This window comes from Ursus americanus, chromosome 2, assembly GCF_024610735.1.
Source record: "Ursus americanus isolate L20-20 chromosome 2, mUrsAme1.1.p, whole genome shotgun sequence".
NCBI lineage: Eukaryota > Metazoa > Chordata > Mammalia > Carnivora > Ursidae > Ursus > Ursus americanus.
In genome coordinates this window covers 26,570,355-26,594,572 of record NC_142128.1, presented here as the reverse complement: position 1 = coordinate 26,594,572, position 24,218 = coordinate 26,570,355, and the positions used below count along the sequence as shown (strand labels likewise).

The window sequence follows — 24,218 nt, the reverse complement described above, 5'->3', positions numbered from 1 at the left end:
TAGCACTGTAGAATATTTAACATGGCAAAATATTTTTTAAAATAGTGCTGAGTAGCAAGAGCAAAATGAAACCAGCAAAAACACAACTATTTCTGGGAAAAGTGGGGACAAGACTGAATATGAAAGAAAAAAAGAACTAAAAAGGCACATCCATCAAAACTAACAGTTATCACTGGCAGATGGAATTATGAGCAGTTCTTTATTTCCTACATTTTCCAGATTTGGTAAAAGTGACATAAATATACACAGACTATTATGGTTCATGTTCATTTACCAAGCAAAATGTTGAGTGCGCAGGGCTAATGAGCAAGTACTCTAGCTTGTACCAGACTCTGACATGAAAGGTTATCAATTAAGAATCAAGCTCAAAAATATTTATAAAACAAGTATGGGGCGCCTGGGTGGCTCAGTTGGTTAAGTATCTGATCCTTGATTTAGGCTCAAGTCATGATCTCAGGGTTGTGAGATCAAGCCCCGCATCAGGCTCTGTGCTGGGCATGGAGCTTGCTTGGGATTCTCTCTCTCCCTCTCTTCCCAGGAAGGAAGGAAGGAAGGAAGGAAGGAAACAAGGAAAGCAGGGAGGGAGGGCGGGAAGGAAGGAAGAGAAAGAAAAATAAGGAAAAGAAAAAAGAAAGGGAAGGAAGGAAGGAAGGAAGGAAGGAAGGAAGGAAGGAAAGAAAGAAGAAAGAAAGAAAGAAAGAAAGAAAGAAAGAAAGAAAGAAAGAAAGAAAGAAAGAAAGAAAGAAGAAAAAAGATATTTATAAAACAAGTAATTGGCAGATCTTATTTTAAGGAAGATTTCTTACTAATCCATAAATAAGAGAGTCGTAAGTTTTGCTGCTACTTAAACAACAGACTAAAGATGACTCCTAGTAAAGTGACTTCTAGCAATTTTCAATTGCTGAAACTGAACAAAGCTGTTTTAACATTTAACTACAGTGTTAGCCAGGAATACAGATTTCAGTGTAAAGACATTCTATCACCTATTTCCCTCTTTCCAACTTACCTCCCTTCAGCCTGTTGGGCCACAGAATTAATCCAGAGAAGATTCTTTCCAACGATGGAAGATGACCAGACAGCAATTCCCTGTATAGCTTCAGGACAATGAAGCTCACACAGTGCTTCTACCACCATCATGATGGTTACTTCCAATTCATTCCCCTGAAAGTTCATTCAGAAAAATTAATCATAGACCTCAACACCATTAAAATTCAAATATCTACTGAATTTACAAATACTGATCACAGTCTAAGCCCATTTAAAGGCAAATGTATTTAACAAATATTTTTACAACTGTATTCTATTATTAGGTTAGAATTCTTGAAAATTTACATATAATGTATCCACAAAAGGTAACTAACACAACCTTAACAGCACATGGGTGTCAATCTTCACAAGCTAAAAAGTTACCCAAATATTTAAACTATGGTATCTGTAGGAGTAACATATAAAGCAAATAAATGCAGAGCAAAAATCAAATACAAATAACCATGAATTAAAAGATAATTAATTTCATGTCTGAATACTGCTTACTGATATTATATCTAATTAATAAACATTTGCTATTTTTGGATTCCACTTACTGAACCCATTTATAAACCATCACTTTCCCCATATAACATTATATATACCTTTGCATACATTATAAATTACATATACTTTCCCATACACTGTACAATTCTTAAAAATTATGATGAGAATTATTTCTTCTACAAATTTCTAAGAATTACCTTTAAAGTTCCAACTCCTTAAACATAAGTAATACATATTTTGACATGTTCTAAGTACAAAATATGAATAGATGACTTTGGAAGTTATTGCTTTTACAAAATATTGAATCAAAACCTTTGAAATATAAGTTTTGAATGAACAGAAATTTTAACTTATTTCATCCACAGATTAAATCACAATAAAGGAATTAAACTCAAATTTTTCTGATTAACAGATTTAAAGTTAACTCCAAATACACTTTACCTGAGATAGATTTGTCTTCATTTCTGTAAGCAAGTCAAAGCCATGTCTCACTGTCACAGCGGGCTGGCCTGCCAACAACCCAACCCTCATAATGGAGAGTCGAATCCGCGTCAGCCAGTCTTGGCAAGTTTGGCGATTGGTATAAAAAAAAGTCCTAATGACCTTTTGAATAAAGAAAAAGAAGAGTTCAGGATTGGTTAACAGTCTAGGTATAAATGTCTCAAATACACAAGAGTATTGTGATTTCAGCTCTACACGCACTGCCAGGCTTGCCCATGAAACTGCTACAAAGCAACACTCAGCCCACTGAAACCAACCTTGGGAGGTGATGTTAATGCATTAGCGCACCCCTCATATGCGTTATACATTAACTTCTCCAGATTTTCCAGATATTGCAGAAGAAGAACAAGTCTAAGCTGGTTGCTACTGTGGCCTTCATCATTGTCTGCAGTTGTCCACTGACTAACATCTTGATCGGGGTTTAACGTGTGAGCTGCAAGACTTCTAATGATACCTTAAAGCAAAGACAATATTCTAAATTTTAAAAATCTTTAAAGATTCTAGAAGTTGGAGATAATTTCCCAATATCACATTTATCAAGTATCCTCTGTACATCCTCATCATTTAAAAACAAAACTCCCAACATGAAAGATCTCTTGTTTTAGAGGAAAAAAATGTTTTCTCTACACAAATCCCCTAGTTTTTTAACAAAAGTAGACAACCGTGTTGTTGTCAACACAATGATTTGATGAAAGTTTATTCTAACAAACAGTACCTGAAAGACTGACAGTGTATTAAAGAAAAGAAAAGCATATACTCTCAAATTTTGTTTTAACAAAGATAAGGAATCCATTATTTCTTACTATAAGAAGGGTTTGAAAAAGCACAAAGACCTGATTACCTTCAATGGTCTGGAAGGTATCCTGAGCTCTGCCCAATGGTGTTCTCAACTTAGAGAGGACAGTGAACTGTGCTGCCTCCCAAATAGCCCACTGCCAAAGGACAGCATCTGTCTTTAGAAGATTCCGGGGAATTGTTGATTGGTCACGCTTATCCAGTCTCTGGCAGCTATAGAACAATCTTTCTAACCAATTGTCCTTCCTGGGAAAAGCAGTTTCATATTTAACAGATAATGACAACTTCATTAAAAAAAAAATTTTTTTTTTTGCCAGGGAAATGGGAATAGGAGACTACAATTTTTTCTACCTCAAAAAGGCAAAACCTTTAACACTGAGAAGCATTACATCCCTACCTTTCATTGTCAGGAGGTCTTTTACAGTTAAAACAGGATGGGGTATGGTGTGGATGGGTTATTATGGTAAATGGCTTATGATACTTCAGCTATCGGGATAAAACACTCATTGCAACTAAGCATCTGCAGAATGGCTATGTCCCTAGGCCCTCCCCAAAGCATTCATGACTAGGTCAGACCAGTTAACTGTCAAACACATTTCATCACTCAATTTCAAAGCCCATTTTTGTTTCTTCAGATACTATCTTCAAAGCAATTCTTCTTACTGCTGAAAATAAAAATAACCTATTTAGGAAGATATCCCTTTCTACTCTGCCAGTCCTGACATATTTTCTCCTCAAAATGGGCATAGGGTCAAGATATTCAAGAATATTTAAGTTACTTTTGCACATGAAGGAGTTAAGGAAAATCTTACCCTGTTCTGTGAGAATTCCCATACAAAATAAAACTAATAACATCAGAGAAATCTTGTGGGTGGAATGTGTTACTTGGTGCTTTGCTCATGTGACTTCTTAATGCTAAAGAAATCTCTTGAATTTCTGTGTGATTGTTATTGCTGTAGGAAGAAAATAAAGTCACTACACAAAACGTTTTAGTTAAAAGGTTACTTCATACTGTAAGTGGGCTATTTACTTGGTAACTAAGTGTAGAAATAAAAAAATAAAACTGAGACTTCAAAATAGAGATGTTACAACTGAATATTAACTTAATCAAAAACAATAAAGATTACACTGAGTTTCCAAATAACTAAGCTACTAAGAAACACATTTTGGTACTATATAAATTATTCAGTACTTATTATCATGAGCTTCTAAGTTTATAAAAAAATATAAAACTTTGTTACTTTCTTCTAGACCTGCACAATTTGATCCTCTGACATCTCTTCAATCACTAAGAGGTACCATACAAGATGTGACATTAATTCACTAACAGGCAATTTATCACTTCCTAAAGGACTACTAGGCAGTCAAAACAGTAGGATGTTTTTGTTCCAACACAACTATTATACCTCAAAACAACATCTAAAGGAATTGACTTCAACAGCTTTCCAAATGCTTGTCGAATACGAGTTCCACTATGGACAAGTTGAACACGGCAAACATCAACACACCTACAAAAAAATGAAACAGATAATACAAGTGTGAAAACAGCTTCAGGCTATTAAGACTAGGTTCAGAAGACAGAATCTTTAGTCCATACCTCTGTAAAAGATCATCTGGCAATGAAGAAGACAAAGCATGTAGACTGCTGCATGCTTGCAGACAGATATTCACATCTTCAACAAGAGCTATTAAAAATTAAAAGACACTTTCAGCTTGCCAAAAGATTATATGCCCGTATGTCATAAATTCCTGAACCCATCCACTCATTCAACAAACAGTAAGTGCCTACCATGGACTAGGCCCTGCTCCTGTCTAGATCCCCTGCTGGCAGTAACATTTGGGAAAATGAAACATTCAACAAAACCCACTTAAAGTCAAGAGTTGTCACCTCAACCATTTTCTGAAGGAAATTTTAAAAGTATACGGAATGTATAAACATTCACATAAGCTTAAAAATGTGACAATCACTTAAAAACAATTTACATATTAGGAATAAGAAAAAGTTAGGGTGCCTGGGCGGCTCAGTCGTTAAGCATCTGCCTTCGGCTCAGGTCAAGATCCCAGGGTCCTGAGATCGACTCCCACATCGGGCTCCCTGCTCAGCGGGAAGCCTGTTTCTCCCTCTCCCACTCCCCTTGCTGGTGTTCCCTCTCTGGCTGTGTCTCTCTCTGTCAAATAAATAAAATCTTTAAAAGAAAAAAAAAAGAATAAGAAAAAGTTAAGACAGATTATGCGATTATGCATCTGTCATTGAGATAGGAATTATACATTTCATGTTACGAAAATGTTCAAGTGACTATTTTTCTCTCATTACCAAAGATCGCTTTTAAGTGTAGATTAACAAAATTTTTAAAAATCACAGAATCTTACTGTTGGCTAAAAGGCCTTTGCAAAATTTATGGAAAGACGGAAGAGAGAATAAAGGTGCATATGTTTCAGACTTCTTCATTAAAACAGCCACTTCCAAAGCCCAGGTCATTAACAGTTTCCTGAAACACAAAATATCCAGTTGATTTTGTATTAAAAAAGAAAAGAAAGAAAAATATTAAAATCTATTCTTCTTGGGGCGCCTGGGTGGCACAGCGGTTAAGCACCTGCCTTCGGCTCAGGGCGTGATACCGGCGTTCCGGGATCGAGCCCCACATCAGGCTCCTCCGCTATGAGCCTGCTTCTTCTTCTCCCACTCCCCCTGCTTGTGTTCCCTCTCTCGCTGGCTGTCTCTACCTCTGTCAAATAAATAAATCTTTAAAAAAAAAAAATCTATTCTTCTTACATTACTTTGCTTTTGGTTTCTTTAAATATCTCAAGCAAAAGGAAACAAAAACTGAAACTACAGAAATTCTTTTGTCAAAAAGTTGCATGCCTTTTAAGAAAATTTCCCCAAACTAGAATAAGTTGTAGCAAAGAATATAAAAAACCTCTACAGATACAGTCTTCTACAAAACATTGCAGGGAAGGGAGGTTTAATTTAATCTTGGGGGGAAAGAACAAGAAATCCTAGACTAAATAATAAAGCCTATCTTGAAGTGTTTCATAGTGAAGCTGCTCCACCCTACTATCTCAATAATCTGGATTTCTTATCCTCAAATTACATAGCTAAGTTAATAAAAGTTAAGAACACTTAATATCAGGAAATATTATTTAGTTACCTTGTATCCTGGTTAAGATTATCTTTCTTAAGCAGTATTCCCAGGAGATTCAGTATAATTGAGAAATGTTTTTTTGTAGCTGTAGTTACAGTACTAATCACAGCTCCATCAAACAAAGATGGGGACGAAGAACTAAGACTACTAGATATAAAGTGATCGTGCCTGGAAGACAAAGGAAAAAATCATCTTTTATCTTTAATTAAAAAAAGGAAAAAGGTTAATTCCGAAAGTCAACACGTATTTTTAAAAATCTATACTTTTCAAGAGCCCATCCTCCCCTATAAAAATGAAAAGAAGAAAAACCAAAAAAGCCCTGTTTATAAGAAGTACCTGTACAGTACAGTACCTGGTACAATGAGAATACAACGTGTAGAGAACGGCGTACTGAATGGCAGGGAAGTGAACAGCCAGGTCACCATGCACAATCATCAGATTCTTACTCAGCAGGGCAAAGACAGTTGGAGATAGCGCCCACATCTGATGATGTACAAAAGAAAACAAATGTTTGGCCCCCCCCAAGATACACGTGAGCTTATCCCTCAAAATACGTGTACACATTTTAAAAGTTAAAATGACAGGGGCACCTGGGTGGCTCAGATCATGACCTGAGCCAAAATCAAGAGTCAGACACTTCACTGACTGAGTCACCCAGGTGCCCCTGAACTATACACTGTAAGTGGGAATTGTATGATATTTGAATTATATATCAATAAAGATTTTTTTTTAGAGAAAAATAATAGGGGCGCCTGGGTGGCACAGTTGGTTAAGCAACTGTCTTTGGCCCAGGTCATGATCTCAGGGTCCTGGGATCAAGCCCCATGGGCTCTTGCATCTCCTGAATTTTCCATATACTACACACGGCGAGGTGCCCTGTCCAATGAGAAAAAAGGCCCATCTTGCTACTCTTAAGCCTTTCCCACCCTTCCCTTTTCCTTCTGCTGCTAATATACTCCATTCACCTGACTGCCCCTTCCTGACCCATTCTCCCTGTTTCAAGAGTGCAAGACAAAAAGCCTCCTCAAACCTATGTACAATGTGAATTCCTCAACAACAAAATTTTAGGGTCTGAGTAGAGTTTACTGTACACCATCAGCCATGACTAGCAGTGAGAAGGAAAAGCTACTTGTGGAGTGACACAAGGCAATCTGATCAGGAAAGTATGCAAATCTAAACATCAAAACTTGGGGCGCCTGGGTAGTGCAGTCGTTAAGCGTCTGCCTTCGGCTCAGGGCGTGATCCCAGTGTTCCGGGATCGAGTCCCACATCGGGCTCCTCTGCTGGGAGCCTGCTTCTTCCTCTCCCACTCCCCTGCTGTGTTCCCTCTCTCGCTGGCTGTCACATAAATAAATAAAATCTTAAAAAAAAAAAAAATCAAAACTTGACTTTTCCCTCCCTTCTCTTTTAGACAATTTTATCCCTTAATTATATCCTATTTTTTTTTATTAGAAGTAATGTATTCCAATCCTGCAAGGTCTAACAAAAGGGAAAAAATAAACAAATTAAAGCAATAATTATCAATCAAAGCAAGGTCACATCAAATTCCTTAAAGGGAAGAAATACTGATTCTTTTCCCAAAAGAAAAGAATATATGAATATTCCTAAAGAAAAGTAGGCACTCAAAAAGGAAGACCATATACAAGCACTAATGTCAGTGAAGAGGAGAAAAGCAGGGAAGAAGGAGCTGTGTATTAAAAGAACTATACAAATCTGAGCTGTGGAAAATCCTGATAAATTTTTTATAAGCATGCTAGAATACATAAAAATTCATAAAAGACATTTAAAAAAAATAAATGTAAAAAATCTTATAAGTGTTGTCAAGGAAAGGAAGGGGAAAGTGAAATACAACAGTAAGAAAACAAACATTCCTGTCAATTTTAATGATCCAGGCATGTCCGACATATGGCAGCGTGGTCTACAGTGGAGATACTGACATAATAGTAGTAAATAACATAGGTAAACATGCAATGAAGAGAGGCTTAAGTGAGAATAAAACAAAAAAATGCAAGTAAAGACTCACCCCAATTAGTGAGTTTTTGGCATTTCCAATTGTAGTCAGGGCACTGAGGTCAAATATAACTACAAATTTTGCATTGTCTACATTGAATACGTGATTTTTAAAAGCCTCATGTTTTATTTCAGAGCAGGCATCAGGAAGTTGTAGACTATGCAGCAGGTTGTTTAGGGCACAAGTCATTTCCCCCAAAATTAACTTATAGGCAGTCTCCAAAACAGGAATATTCTTCAGGCTGAGCACTGCTTGATAAACAGCATGGGCTACAGCAACAACCTTTAAAGAGAGAATTCAGGAAAGTGATAATTAAATGGAAAATAAAATTACTAACTGCATAATGTGATGGTACAAATCAATTTTAAGACCAATAAATTAATTCACTGCCCAAAACACCAAAGACCTAAATTTTTTTTTAAAAAAACCAAACTTAAGGAACCTACATGTGTAAGTTTATAAAAATCTTCAAAAACTTTACTACAGAGTCCTCTAAATTAAAAGTTCTTAAAAGTCCATTTTTTAATAATGGCCGGTATCAAAACACACATAAAAAGAGCAATTTATTACAATTAGGTTTCCTCATCTACTGTAGTGGTTTTGACTGGGAGTCAGTTGAGAAGTTAATAATGAAATTTATGACATACACAGTACTTCTGAATTTATAACTTCATAAATATAGCTGCTTGTTTCATGAAATTTTAAGAAAACAAACTTAATAAAAACAAATTATGGAAATCTGAAAAGACTACCTGGCACACCAGTAGGACAATCAACAAATACTAAGTTAAATAAATCATTTAATCACTGTATTTTGAAATATTTATCATTTCACTCCATTTCATTTATGTAGCCTAGTAAGCAACTTGAGTCAACTCTTCAATGACTGAAGTTACCAAAAGTCTTCGTCAATGCAATACTTACTTCCTTCTCTTTATGGTAACGCAAGAATAGTAGTTTAGATGATGGTATGAACAGTTTTTCTACAAATGATGATGGCAGTTTTGTATTTATCTGTTCAACAATCTAAAGGAATAAAATAAAAAGAAGTGAGCTACCAAGACACAACAGGACACGGGGAAACTTTAAATGCACCAAGCAAACTGAAAGAATCCCATCTGACATGTACACACTATGATTCCAACAATACGACATTCTGGAAAAGGCAAAACTATGGAGATAGTAAAAATATCCATAGTTACCAGGGATTCAGGAGGGATGAATAGGTGGAGCAAAAGGGATTTTTAGGGCAGTGAAACTATTCCGTATGGTACTACAATAATGAATACGTGGCACTATTCATCTGTCAAAACCCACAGAATGTACAATCCAGGGAGTGAACACTACGGTAAACTATGGACCTCAGTTAATAACGTGTCAATATGGCTCATCGAGTACAATAAATGTACCACACTAAAGCAAGATGTTAATAATGAGGGAAACTGGGACACCGGGGTGGCTCAGTCAGTTAAGTGTCTGCCTTCGGCTCAGGTCATGATCCCAGGGTCCTGGGATAGAGTCCCACATTGGGCTCCTTGCTCAGTGGGCAGCCTGCTTCTCCCTCTGCCTGCCACACCCCCTGCTTGTGCTCACACTCTAACAAATAAATGAATAAAATCTTTAAAAAATAATAATAACAAGGGAAACTATTGTGGGAGAGGGTATGGGAACTCCATACTTAAGGCTCAATTTTTCTGTAAACCTAAAAACTGCTCTGAAAAATATCTATTAATTAAAAAAGTAATATATCTAAACTATATTTTAAGGCCTCAACATTACGACACTAAAATGTCTAGATACCTAAATAGGATACATGTATCTACACTTAAACATGGGAATTTTTTTACATTGGCAAAGAGACATATAACTTTGACAGAAATGTTCAGCAGAATATCACCTAAAATTTGCTTTAAAATAATCCAGTTGAGGGGCGCCTGGGTGGCACAGCGGTTAAGCGTCTGCCTTCGGCTCAGGGCGTGATCCCGGCGTTCTGGGATCGAGCCCCACATCAGGCTCCTTTGCTAGGAGCCTGCTTCTTCCTCTCCCACTCCCCCTGCCTGTGTTCCCTCTCTCGCTGGCTGTCTCTATCTCTGTCTAATAAATAAAAAAATAAAAATAAATAAATAAATAAATAAAATAAAATAAAATAAAATAATCCAGTTGGGGATGGAGGCACAGCTAGGAAGAGGCAGAGAGTCAGAGAGGCCTAGATGAATCCAGATGGAGCAGGTGTTCCTAATTATAGAAATAGTATTAAGTACACAGAAATTAATTAGACTATTCTGTGTTTTTTGTAAAATATACTTCAAAATGTCCATAATAAATGGTGGAAAGGAGGAAGAATATTTATGGGTAAGAATAAAAATTATAAAACAAGTTTCATATGGGAAACAAAACATAACAAGGTCTTTCAAAATAGTTATCAAGTACCTATATAATATTTATCAGGAATACTAAGTAGTCTTATATGAAAGACAATGTTTCATCAAAAAAAAAAGAAAAAGAAAAAAGAGAAGGAATAAAAGCTACACTGACATGAACACTAAAAGTAAACAGATAACGGAGCAAAAGCAAACTAGATTATATAAATAAGACTAATGCACTCCTTAAAAAAAAAAAGGCCTTCATTTCTTCCATACTAATTTAAAGTTAAGGGTCTGAATAAACAACATATTAAAAAGCAACGAAAAAGAATTCACATACCAATGTAAGTAAATTCAAGACTGAGATGATATAATCTGTACCGCAAGTCTGGCAGTTCTCCAGTTGATCTAATCCATATGTAATGACCATGTCACAATGTATAGTCATGCTAGGATCCAAGCTGCCGAGCAAAACACCAACACACTCATTAGCAGCTGTCAACACAGCCTCAGAAAAAAACACTTGGTTTGCAGCCGTCACACATCTCATTACTCTGTATAGAACCTGCAAATGGGGAAAACAAGCAGCTTTTTAAAAAAATTCACATGCTTCCACAAAGCAAGAAAATAGTTTCTATTTAATGCAGTTTCAACTGAAAATTAACTGCCTGCCTTGTCAGTAGTCTAATATTCTAGCTCTCAGTGGCTGAATAAGAAGGTTATCTTTAGTAAAATATGCAAAAATGATCTTGCCTTAAAAATTCTAAAGTAGTATTGTGACAGAAAATGGAATTTGCCATCCTCTATTTCCGTTATACCCAATTTCTATCACCCTCCCTCTCCCAGCCACAGTGACCAAGTGGCTGAAGCTCAGAATTTTTATATCCACGAAATACACCACTATTTAATACAGTAACATTAAACACAGGAATAACCTGCCATGAGAATAATCTTCCTGCGAAAAAGCACTCGGGCTTTTGGTTCTCAATCTTTTAAAATTAAATATCCAAGTCATCTTAGCTTATGAAAGTTCATGTACTGATGGTCTCTTTGGAAAGGTTAAGTCTCATTCCTAACATGAACCTATTTGAGGATTATGAAAATCACTTAATTTCAAACCAAAAACCCCACTAAACCACAATAGTCAATATTAATGTACTAAATTTCTAATAAAAATAAGTTAAGAAAAAACAAAGTGATACAGTTTATTTTTCTGTAATATTCAACAATCACTACATATAGGCTTTAAACCTATAGATTAAAAAGGCCTAAAAGACCTTCATACAAGAATACATTAAATATATACTATCCTGGGAAATGATTATTTTCTTTCCTCTTGTTTTACGTCTAAGTTTATTGTCTTTATTTCAACACTGACACAATCACCAAACCACCAACTTTTAGAAAGGAATGAACAAAATGAAGATACTAAATCATCTTGCTCCAGTTTAAAATATCAAAATGCTGGCTTTAATTATCTTCAGGATCTGACATTTCCCTTCAAATACACAATTAACCTACCAAAAATTACATATAAAATTAATATCCCATTTTATTTGGCAACGAGTTCAACAGAAATAAATGAAAGTTAGACTTGTATCCTAACAGTAAAATTTTAATCATTTAATATTTTATGACTGTATCACGCATGTTTCTCCCTTCTTATTTAAGCACAGTACAGTCACAGGTTCATTTCTCATGTCTATCAAACCGAGCCACTCACTACTCTGTAATAAAGTACAGCTAATGTTTGGGGCTGCTGCGGTGTGGTAATCATGCTGCCTCTTATAACTGATCTCAGACTACTATATACTTAGGTTCTTATATCTTTATAATCTTGGATATCAGACTATCAAGTTGTTTCATCCTGTCATGCTCAGGAAAAATTACTTGAGGCTTTCTCTACAGTGTTATTCTTAGTATGTTGAAAAACGAAACTCAATAATTAAAAAACTAAAGTAGTATTTTTAAAGAAAGATTTTAAAAGGATGTAAAAAAAATGAATCTATGAAGGATCTCATGAGAAAAAACTTACACATGTTTTAAAATGCAGTGTAGCCTTTTTCTCATACAGGGGAGGGGACAGAAAGGGGATGGGATACAATAGGATTCTCTACTTTTCTGGCAATTTAAGAAAGTAGCCACATATGTACCTACTTACTAAACAAATGAAGGATTAGTAACATAGTTTCACTAGGTAAAGAAAAAGAAGCATTTACAATACACAATTTTATTTTTGAATGATACTTAAAACTCCTAAAGACACTTACATCTGTTACATATGCCTCGGTAATTGGAGGACCCCGAATTGGGCTGAAGCGTTCCCCGATGCTCCTCACTACAGTACTGAACACTCGGAGAAGCGCAGCCAGCTTTGGTAGCGACACTGATGGAGGAGGAACATCTTCATCCACTGACTCCCCAGAGGCCACATGGCTGAGGTCCTAGATGTGTAATCACAGCACTCTTATTTAAGTAGGTCATTGTTCAAAACAAACTCCCAACTTTTAAGTCAATTAACTTCATTTTTACGAATCAGAAAAGGAAATGTGAGGGGCTCCTGGATGGCTCAGTTGGTTGTGTCCGACTCTCAATTTTGGCTCAGGTCATGATCTCAGGGTTGTTAAGATCAAGCCCCGCATCAGGCTCCACGCTGGGCATGGAGCCCGCCTAAGATTCTTGCTCTCCCTCTACCTCTGCCCCCCATCACCAAAAAATAACATGACATGACATGACAAGACATAAAATAAAATATAATCTCTTAGAATAAGAAACATGAATCTAAATGTAAAAGTAAATTATACTTCACGAATTAACAAATCTATATTTAAATAAGCCAAAAGTAACCTCAGCAGATTAAGAAGATAACTTCTCAGGGCGCCTGGGTGGCTCAGGCAGTTAAGCATCTGCCTTCAGCTCAGGCCATGATCCCAGGGTCCTGGGATCAGGTCCCGCATCCAGCTCCTTGCTCAGGAAGGGACCTGCTTCTCCCTCTGCCTTCAGTTCGGGTCATGATCTCAGGGTCCTGGGATAGAGCCCTACATTGGGCTCCTGCTCAGCAGGAAACCTGCTTCTCCCTCCTTGTGGGAATGCTCTCTCTCTCAAATAAGCAAAATCTTTAAAAAAATAAAACTAGCACTGTTTAAGATTTTTGTTTTGCTCTTAACTGAAATTTTAGAAAATAACTTAGCTTTCTACATACTCACTTCAGCATATGCCTCCATGTCCTCTAGAAACTGACCAAGAAGAGTGGTAGAAAATGCAAGATCAGCTACCCAAAATGGCTCCAAACTCTGCAACCACCCTAGGAATCATAAAAAAAATTCAAGAGTAGAAAAAACAAAAAATCCAAATTAAAAATTTGTATCTAAAAGCCTTGTTTTAAAAGTTATCTAGTTTTCAAGTTGCGTACCCTTAAAAACAATGCCCTATTTCATAAAATTAGGACTGTTAACTGTTCAACATGCTGATCATGATTAACTGATATCTCTTCTGATGCTGCAAAAATGAACAGTCTCCAGAAATTAAAAGTGATTCTTAGTCCTTATTTTTCAGCAGATTTAATATCCATATTGTCAATATACACAAGGCTTGGACTAAAATGCCACAATCTGCCACCAGCCTGGCTTTCTACTCCAGAACCCCAACTACCCACCAAAGGTGTCCACTCATCCCCCCAGTGGAAATGGGTCAGAGCCACTCTCAGTGGTACATCCTATTTTCAGAAGTCCATTGCACCAATGAAGCTAAGAGAAACAATAGCACCTGAAACAAGCTGAGGAGTCCAAATGAGTCGTGCTAGTCATTCACTTAAATCAAAAAAATAAAATAAAATTTATCATTTAAACAGTTCCCCCAAATTAATTCATTTGTTTATTTTTTTAATAACCAAGAAAACGAGTCACAAATATCCAGGATCTTTCATTCTACACTTGAGATTTGCCACTGTAGTGTCTCCTGCCACCAGCACACACAACAAATGATTCATAAGTCCTTTCAATTTCTCACAGGTGCAACATTACAATCTGTACTTACTCTCCCCAACCTAATACTAAGTACACAGTCTTTCTCTAAAAAGATAAATTCTGCTAACAAGTAATGTTCATTTCTAATAACCAAATTACTAGGGCGCCTGGGTGGCTGTCAGTTAAGCATCTGTCTGCTTTTGGCTCAGGTCATGATCGCGAGATCCTGGGATCAAGTCCCATATTAGGCTCCTTGCTAAGCAGGGTGCCTGCTTCTCCCTCTGCCTACTGCTCCCCCTGCTGTGCTCTCTCTCTCTGGCAAATAAATAAAATCTTTAAAAAAAAAAAAAGAAAAGAAAAGAAAGAAAGAACCAAATTATTTCTGCGAAGCAATTATTTTTCTTGCATTACGAAAGATATAGTATTAACAGCTGGACTTTGAGGAACCAGAGCTCTTTCCTACAACATTTAAATAACTGGCATATGCTAAATAACTTACCAGACACCTGCTGTGTGAGCGAAGGTTTCTGAGTATGATCTATATGCCATCCAACTAATATATCAACTGTATCCTGGGTAGAAACAAAGAGAAAAGAGCTAATCATTTTAAGGTCTAACTGTTACTTCTCCTGTGGACCATTTCAGATTAAGAAATCCTAGAGAAAGCATCCACGTTCTACCTATTTGACAGTATACAAACTTAGAAAGGGAGAGGGCAGGGCAAGAGAATAATGGAACTCTGTTTATGACCATGAGGAAATGTTTTTCCTTTAAATATTTTAAGGTATTAATGTCAAAAGTACAGATGGTATTTACAAAAACAATATTACCGCACCATTCTATCCTGGATCTCAAGCATCACTGATTATACTCCAAGAAGCAGAAGCCTTGTTTTCTCTCTGATTCCCAAGGTCCTTAGACACACAACCAATCCTTCACCCCATCATCTGAACAGAGTCAGGGAACTCACCCTAAAATTAGTGCTGAAAATATGAGGGTAACATCGAGCCACCAATAGAATGCACTTAACACATTTGCAAAGTAATTCTGGTGTATCCACATTTTCAAGAATGGACTGTAGGCTGGTCATCACAAGCTAAAAAATAAAAGTTATAAACCATGAATATTCAACAAAACAGGAAGAAAACAAGCATGTTGGGTTCATTATTTAAAGTGGCTTTATCTTCGGCTCAGGTCATGATCCTGGGATTCTGGGATCGAGCCCCGCGTCTGATAAGCAGGGAGTCTGCTTCTCCCTCTGCCCCTCACCCCTCTCGTGCATGTGCATGCCCTCTCTCTTTCTCTCTCTCTCAAATAACAGATAAATAAAATCTTTAAAAAAAAAAAAAAGGTGACTTTATCTAAAATTGATTATGATACCAAAGAAAAGAAAGTCTCCAGTTTTAGCTCAAAAATAAGTTGAAAACATTTCATTCCACCTTGAATAGGCTGAAAATAAATACTGTTTCTCCTTATTTAATGTCTCTTAATACTATTCCTAAGTAATGTCTATTCACATCATTCCTAAGTGCTCTCTTTAATACCATGGACTTGATTAAATTTCAAGAACAAAAATTAAGATGTGCTTGGAAAACTTTTCTTTAAACTACCACAACTACTTTCCAATTCAAAATTTACAGCAAATTTTATACAATCTATGCTTTAGGATATTAGTACTTGCTTAAATTTGAATGACTTAGAGAAGAATAGCATGGCCCCAACACATGAATGACAGACATGCAGGCTCCTGTTACCACTATATATAGATCTATTTTTTAAACAAATACATGGCATGCCACTGATAGAATATTTTGCAGCTGTTAGAAACCATTTTTTCCCAAGAAGGAAGGCTCTTCTTTACAAAGAACAAAGTTATTACTACAGAAATAAATGCTAGAACGGGAAAAGTACCCAACATTTTGCAGAGCCAATGTTATAATCTATTCAGGCACAGAATATGAATGCGTGCCGAAAACACTGAGTGAAATATAACTAAAAAACAGGATATTCAGAAGGTTTCAAGGTACCATGCACAGATTACTAATTACAAAAGGAGAAAAACAAGCTTCCACTACGGTGAGATTCTGATGGTCATCACCTCAACCAGGTGATCAACTCTTCATCTCTGACAGGAAGACAAACCGAAGTTATGTGCCTGCTGGTGTGATGCAACAGTAAGAATGAACCCAGAAGTATTCGTGACCAAAAGGTTTAAAATCAGGAAAGAGCAATCAGACAAACCCAGAAAGTAGAACATTCTACAAATAGGAGGGACAAAAAAGGTATGAACTGTTCTAACAGAGATTAAAGAGGCACAGCACCAGACAATACACAAGTCCTGACGGAATCCTGGATCAGGTAAGACAAAAGCTATAAAAGATATCCTAAGGGCAGAAGTTTGAATATGGATTGCATTATGTAATAAAATTAATTTTCTTAGGTAGGACAATAATTTTGTTAACTAAGAGAACAGCCTTATTTTTAGGGGATTGTGTGTTGAGGCATTATAGGGTGAACTGTCATGACGTGTATAATTTATTTTCAAATGGTTCAACAAAAAAGTATGCACGCCTATGTGTATAGAAATAAAACAAGTGTAGCAAAATGTTAATAACTGACAAATCTAGATAAAGGATATATGGGTATTTATTATACTGGTCCACCTGTTTTCCTGTGGATTTGAAATTTTTCAAAATAAATATTTGGAGAAATGTTCAAAATATAAAAATTATGCGAATAAGCCCAATTTGGTGTTATGATATTTAGTTATGGATAAATTTCTGAATCTTTCCAAAAATTTTTCATACAACCTCTCTAATCAAAATACGGATTTTTAAAAAACAGACTCTAACTACTAGTAAAAGTAACTTAAGCAAAATAAAGCACATCACGAATTGTAAAGAGCACATATAAATAAAAGATATCTGATATTCTTTTTTTTTTTTTCTTTTTTTTAAGATTTTATTTATTTATTTGACAGAGATAGAGACAGCCAGCGAGAGAGGGAACACAAGCAGGGGGAGTGGGAGAGGAAGAAGCAGGCTCATAGCAGAGGAGCCTGATGTGGGGCTCGATCCCGTAACGCCGGGATCACGCCCTGAGCCGAAGGCAGACGCTTAACCGCTGTGCCACCCAGGCGCCCCGAAAGACATCTGATATTCTAAAAGCACATCAAACCCTCATTTTTAGTAACACTAGTACTTAACAAAAATTTAACTGCTTGTAACTTTGCTCAAAATTAAGTTGAGAATGATCTTTTAATATATAAAAGTGAAATAAAGCTCAGTAGGGCTGGTTTTCATTTATACAAAGTTATTTTATATAACTTAGAATAAGGATTTTTGACATATTATCAAACCTAAAAAGGCCTAGAATGAGTTGTGTTCAGTTTTCGTCTCCCTCAGAAAAGTCAAGTCCCCTCCTATCCAGCTGTCCTCACCGAGTCCCTATTTTCAAATGTGCAAATGATTTGGGTACTAAACAAATTCAAAGGAAAGCTTCAAAAAAGTGAAAAGAGAAAAATCTAACTTACTTTAAGTCTACCTTTAATTTGTATCCTTTAACTCAAACTCAGAAAGAGAAATGTTATTTATATCATATTTACTATCAGTAGATAACCCCTATACTAAGTTTCCTTTTTCCAAGTTCCTCTCCAAAAACATTGCTAGAAAATTGTTAAGGACAATTTTCTTCCCAAATGCATCAATTTTCCCCCTCATTCTTACCTGCATTACCGATGAAAAGGCTTTCTTTTCTCCTACAGTCTCTAATGCTTTGTAGGTGGCACATAAGTAGAGGAGTTTAACTTCATCTTTTGCAGATGAGCTAAATTTGCTAAAAATCCATTTGAAGATCTTCTCAGCCTCATAGCTCAGAGAAGCACAAAGAAGACCAAGACAGCAAGCTCCCTCCTGTCTCAACTCCTGAAGCAATTTGCTACTGTGTTTATTTCAATACAAACAAAACAAAACACACAAAAGGTTTAAGCTTTCAAATATGACAAGAATGACACATTTTACAAAAGAATGTCTTCAACGATTTTTTAAAATTTTTCTATTCAGACTACATAAAAGATTGAAATTTTATCTTTGAATACGCTCATTACTCTCTCTATCCCACAGTGCCCAAAAGTACCTTTGTTAGACATTAGATTTTCTTTTACAGAATCAACTATTCACAAGCAGTAAGGAAAGGCCCAGAAATACTAAAAACCAGGCTTCAAATTCCATCTCAAGCTACATTAAATAATCCACAAAAAAGGGCAGCAACAAGGATCAGATAAAACACACCACAAATAACTACATACAATGTAGTGTTCAGTAGGTAAGGACTATAAACCAGGAAATGGTACTAGTTAAAGCACAACAAACTTAACAGGATAACAGCATTGATTTAAGTATATTAATAACTAACTATATAAAATGAAACCATCAAAAAGCAGTAAGGTTCATGACCTGCTGAGATGAGTTTTTGGTGCTTTCCAACACTGCAATTCTTTGGGAATCCCCATACGAAGAACAGACTGCACACCTTTGTGGAGAACCCCAGTAGCCTCGTGGAGCAGGTGGTCTGAATCCACTGTTGCCCAAAGAAGGAAGCTCCCTTTCACCTCTATTCTCTAAGCAGTTTCAAAATTCTCTAGTTTACAAAAGTTAATCGCATTCATTCATGCCTGCATTAAGAGTTTATGGCATTCCACAAGTCAATGCTCAATTACTAAGTCATGTTGAAAAATTAGGAAAAAAAAAAAAGAAAAAAAAAAGGCATTTCCTTTGTAGTGGATTCCATTTGTATTCAATCGTAATTAACATATAAATACTTTAACACAGATAAAAATGGCAGGAGAACCCAGTGAAACATTAAGAAGATATTCATAAATGAAGCCACCAATGGGTTTATCTTCTTGCATATTTTTAAATAATTTCTAAAAATTTATTTTAAAGTCTTAAAATTACCCACTGGTTACTTACCTTTCATTAAGCACATCATGCACAGCAGCCAAGATATTATCCAATTGTTTAACTAGTACCTTAAAAAAAAACACATGTATAAAAACTTCAAATTCCTATACTTTCAAAAACACTGTGTACTTTTTAGTTGTGTTCCCCTCCAAATTCTAATCAAACAGCACACCTTCCTTTTCTTATTATTCCCAGTCCCCAACTAGCAAGGAGTGTTACAAGTTTCCTTTCAGATTCTGAAAGAAATTTATCCATTCCTATGTACTGCCATGATCATCAATGAAAAAAATAAACTCAAAAAGCTTGTTTTAGGAGCACATGGGGGCTCCGACAGTTGAGCACCTGCCTTCCGCTCAGGTCATGATCCCAGGGTCCTGGGATCAAGCCCCGCATCGGGCTCCCTGTTCTGCAGGGGGTCTGCTTCTCCCTCTTCCTCTGCTCCCTGCTCCTGCTCTCTCACTCACCCTATCTCAAATAAATAAATAAAACTTTTTTTAAAAAAGCCTGTTTTATTTACTCTGAAATGCATTAAGAAATGACTGGTGGATGAAGAGGTGAAGAGATAACATGACAAAGCAACATGATAAAATGTTAATGACAGAATTTATATGGCAGACATATGATATTCAGTATCAATATATATTTGAAATGTTTTCAAAAATTTCATTTGCTATAGATTTGAATATTTTCACAAATAAAATATTATTTGACTCACCATACCATTCTTATTAATTTTTGCCTGCTCTATATCAAGTTCTTAATTTCACATTAAGATAATTACTCAGAGTGGAGAGAAATTTGTAACTGCTCCTGAACTTTTTTCTTCAAAGATTTTTTCCATTTATTTAGCCCTGGCCACCAGACCACACCTACCCATGAACGAAATACGTACACCGCAACCCCAATTTCACATATGAAAAACAAAGACATAATCTGTCCTGGCATACAGAAAACAAAATTCTGAGGACAACAGAACAAATGTATTAAAAGGTTAAAAGCGTTTTATTACAGAAGACACCAGTGTGGATCCACCAATGGCAGGTAAATTACGCATCAGGGTCATCAAGTTCTCAACCATTATAATATAGGCCAAATTAACCTAGAATAAGGAATCCCTGTCATTTTTCCTAAGAAGCAAAGCTTTTCCCTTCTTAAAAAACTCCAGATAGCATTAACTACTCTATTATGGAAATATAAAAGTTATCAACATTTCCATACTGTACTCACCAGCTTATTTTCTGGTTGCTGAATAAATTCTTTCAACTGCTTTACAGTAGCCAGTCTTCGGTCTCTGTCGTCTTCCCGGGTGATCCTCCGAAGAAGATTCGACAGTCGAGACTCATCAGAATAAGACATCGATCGCTCTGTGAAAATAAACACGTTATCTATTGAGTATAAACACAGACACTTTATAGCCCAAATATCTTAAAGTACATCAAAAATCACAGTCCACTAAACAATAAAACTTCAACTGAATGCAGGTCCCATCACACTTTTTGTCACTATAAGCCTAATTCCAGCAGACTGCTAGGCACAAAGCAGACCCTCAAAAAAGATAAACCTAAGCAAACACCTCATTCCAGAGGACCAGATGAGAGAAAAAGAAAGGCTTATAAATTACAAAAAAGATTTGTTCCAAAATCTTTTCAACATCCAGGTAAAGAGCTGAGTACAAGTAAGAGACGTCTACAGGTTAGGGATAAAGTCTCAACCAGGCAGAAAGAGGCTATATGCTTTTATTTCTCACTTGGTATCCAGTGGAGGGCACATGGTATCCAGTGGAGGGAAGTCTCTTGTTCACATTATCATTATTTTCCTAAGACAAAGTTTTTGTGAACTGCAATCAGACATTCAGTTCAACAAATGTCTAATTACTACCAACCATGTGCAAGGCATGATACCACCAGGGAAGTGGCAAACCAGAACTGCTCTGCCCTTTATTTTTTAATGACAAAAACAAGCAAGAATGCTCAAACAATTGCCAATAAAAATATACTTAAGTACTAAATTTTTTTTTACATTTTCAGTTGTGCTATTTAATGATTAACCAATGTACAGTAAAAACAAACCACATTAAAGGGTCTGATAGCTTCATTTCTCTCTAAGGCATGGAAAAAAATTAATAATAAAAGAAATTACAACACATCTGAGAGAAGGAAAATGATTTCTTTTTTTAACCCCTAGGCCAATGAGTATTTCAGTAAAGATGGACACTGAAAACATCATTAGGTTACAAGCCAGGAAATCTAGGCTCTATTTACAATTCTGCCACTAGTAAACTACTTAACTCTGAGCCTCAGAGGAGAAAGAACTGGACTAAATAATCTTTGGACTGACTTTCCAGCTTCTATCGTACCAAAGTCAAGGGCTTCAAACACTTTTAAGAAACAGCATACCCTTTGACTAGTGGGACCATGTCTGAAAATTTATCCAAAAGAATTCATTTTTTAAAAATGAAAAAAGCCATACACACACACACAAAAGCAGCTATGTGCACAAAGATATTCACCAAGATACACACAACATGCCCATACACACACACACCCTGGAAGCAAATGGTCATGAACTAAATGTCCAAAGAGTGACTATATCCAACAAAGTATATAAATCAGAAATCCTGATTCCATACTTAGCTTTACCAACAAAATACATTTCTCTTTTAGAAAACTAATGATCTTCATTACCTCTAATCACCTGGCATTCAAGGCACTTTACCTATCCAGTGAGGCTGTGTTATAAGGCAGAAGGTGGTATCAGCATACTTAAGAAAAGCACCCACTCCATTTATACTCATACCCCCTACAGACCCTAGAGTTCAAGGACTTGCTGCAGGAAGACCCCACCACACACTAGACATTCATTATCCACTATGATCAGGAAAATCATTTCTTACCTAGTATTCTAATCTTACCTAGTATTCTAATCTTATTTTAAGAGAATTCTCTAGAAAGTATACTCAAAAAAAGTATTAAAACCTTTCCTGTGAGAATTTGGTCTAAGAAACAGTTTACAGGAGAAAGAATGCAAACAATTATCATCGGTACACGTTTTTCAACTCAGAAGTAAACGAACCAACTCATGTATGCAAAAGCATTAGTAAGCAATACAGCGTCCAGGAAACAAAAGGGATACAGGTGTTTGTGGAGGCATTTATGACTGCACCCCCCCCCCCCAGTTTGCCCAATCTTACCCTGTGATTTCCTCATGTCTTTGATGGCTAACGCACGACTGCCATGCTGAATACTGGTGAACTCAGGGCTGGTCACATTATTAACCCTCAGCTCTTGCCCCAACGACTTCCGACCATAAGTATTTTCCCCAGATCCTCCATTGACACTGTAGCCACCTAAAAACAGCAATATTTACATTATTTTAACAGGGCTCTTTGCTTTATTCCATCAATTCCTGATAGTTCAGGATCTTACTACCTATCTACAGCTCAACCAGCCTTTGCTTCTCCTACTCTTCCCTTGTGCTACCTGCTTTGAAGTCATTTTGATTTCATTTTGTTCATCCATGGAAGATAAGAGAAATGTAAACTAAATTAAGTCAGACTTTGCACTTTAAAAACTTTTAGAAGCCTAGAGGAGAGATTATAGTCAGAAGACTTCAGCCTTTGTGATATTTTGGATGGCAAGGAAGCTACCTATATATATTATAATGTATGAAAAGAACATTTAAAAAATTTTTTAAGGGGTAAACTGAATAAGTTTCAAAAATAGCACTGTATTTAATATTTATATTTTAAGCATATTAAAAGAAAGAAGTACGGGAGAAAAAAAGAGGGAAAGACGAAGCAAGGGAAAAGCTGGTAGGTTAAAAAACAAACAAACAAAAAAACATGCCTCTAACAATAAAAGAAGCACATATACCCTTTTCGTCATTCTGTATGTCAGTGTGGACTCTGGTATCATCGTGCCTTTGCCGAGACACCACAGCTGAATTTGAAGGTTGCAGTCCATAAGAAGAAGACCCACCCCGATCTCTGGATGAAGAATATTTTAATGTATCTGGGTCGGCTGATGCACTATCAGTTCTGTAAAGAGAGAAGAGTATACGATTAAACTTTAAACAAATATTTTCATAGCCCAAACCATAAATCTTTTATTCAAGCCTCTCCTACCACACTAATTTTTAAATTATTACTATTATAAATAAGCACTCCAATTACTAATAAGTCTTTCAACAGGGAAGGGACTGTCAATGAATGAAATGCCAGCTTTTCAGCCCCTTCTATTCTACAAACCCATTCAGAAATACAGGTAACTACCAGGATTAGAGTGACCAACTCATCCTGCTGTGTTCAAGGGTTACCAATTTTAGCAATGAAAATCCCATGTCCATGGAACCTCCTTCAGTCCAAGGCAAACTAAGACAGCTGGTCACCCTGGTCCAGGATTCTCTTCACATGATTTGATAAAAGGAATCATTCTTCCTCAGCTCTTCTCCCAGGAGAGGTTAATTAGTAGAAAAATTACAGTCTTCCCAGTCATAAAAATAAAAAGCACTGGCAACATATGAGGCAGGGGCAATGTGGCATATTCTCTCTCTCTCTCTCACCTGAATTCTTAACTTGATTATTTGGTGGGAAAGTAAATTACAGAATGATATTTGAAAGCAAGCTCGATAGGATATAAAAACACATTAGCTGGAAAGTAAGATTATTTTAATGTATTGGAGACTTCACTGAAGGTTCCTTAACTACAGAGACTATCAAAATTATAAAAAGTGAGAAAAATAAAAACAAGATACCAGGAATCCAATAAAGCTGAAGTAAAAGTCAAGTACTGTGTAGAATAATCCCTGATACTCGGCCATTAATAAACAAGTGGTATAGCCCCAGGGTAAAAATTAGTCCTTATCCTTATCTAAGGACCAGTTTTATGGCTCAGTGTCCTCACCAGTACAACCAGGAGCTGAGTTTCCTAATTTCTCATGAGCCTTAT

The 24,218-nt window shown here is 36.2% G+C and overlaps 1 protein-coding gene across 3 annotated transcripts in view; it reads right to left on the bottom strand.

The window, feature by feature from the left end:
* SMG1 (SMG1 nonsense mediated mRNA decay associated PI3K related kinase) overlaps positions 1-24,218 on the bottom strand; it is a 98,565-nt gene that overhangs the window by 47,204 nt on the left and 27,143 nt on the right. For all 3 annotated transcript variants that reach the window (XM_045776091.2, XM_045776088.2, XM_045776089.2), the window contains 22 exons: positions 23,145-23,308; positions 22,463-22,618; positions 20,500-20,636; positions 19,282-19,340; positions 18,037-18,250; positions 15,282-15,407; positions 14,811-14,883; positions 13,553-13,650; positions 12,617-12,790; positions 10,687-10,911; positions 8,908-9,009; positions 7,996-8,265; positions 6,325-6,455; positions 5,979-6,140; positions 5,200-5,318; positions 4,427-4,514; positions 4,236-4,337; positions 3,642-3,782; positions 2,876-3,075; positions 2,292-2,488; positions 1,975-2,136; positions 1,007-1,161 (listed from right to left, as the gene is read on the bottom strand). In XM_045776091.2, coding sequence (XP_045632047.2) covers positions 1,007-1,161; positions 1,975-2,136; positions 2,292-2,488; positions 2,876-3,075; positions 3,642-3,782; positions 4,236-4,337; positions 4,427-4,514; positions 5,200-5,318; positions 5,979-6,140; positions 6,325-6,455; positions 7,996-8,265; positions 8,908-9,009; positions 10,687-10,911; positions 12,617-12,790; positions 13,553-13,650; positions 14,811-14,883; positions 15,282-15,407; positions 18,037-18,250; positions 19,282-19,340; positions 20,500-20,636; positions 22,463-22,618; positions 23,145-23,308 — 3,255 coding nt within the window. The remainder of the gene's footprint in view (positions 1-1,006; positions 1,162-1,974; positions 2,137-2,291; positions 2,489-2,875; positions 3,076-3,641; positions 3,783-4,235; positions 4,338-4,426; positions 4,515-5,199; positions 5,319-5,978; positions 6,141-6,324; positions 6,456-7,995; positions 8,266-8,907; positions 9,010-10,686; positions 10,912-12,616; positions 12,791-13,552; positions 13,651-14,810; positions 14,884-15,281; positions 15,408-18,036; positions 18,251-19,281; positions 19,341-20,499; positions 20,637-22,462; positions 22,619-23,144; positions 23,309-24,218) is intronic.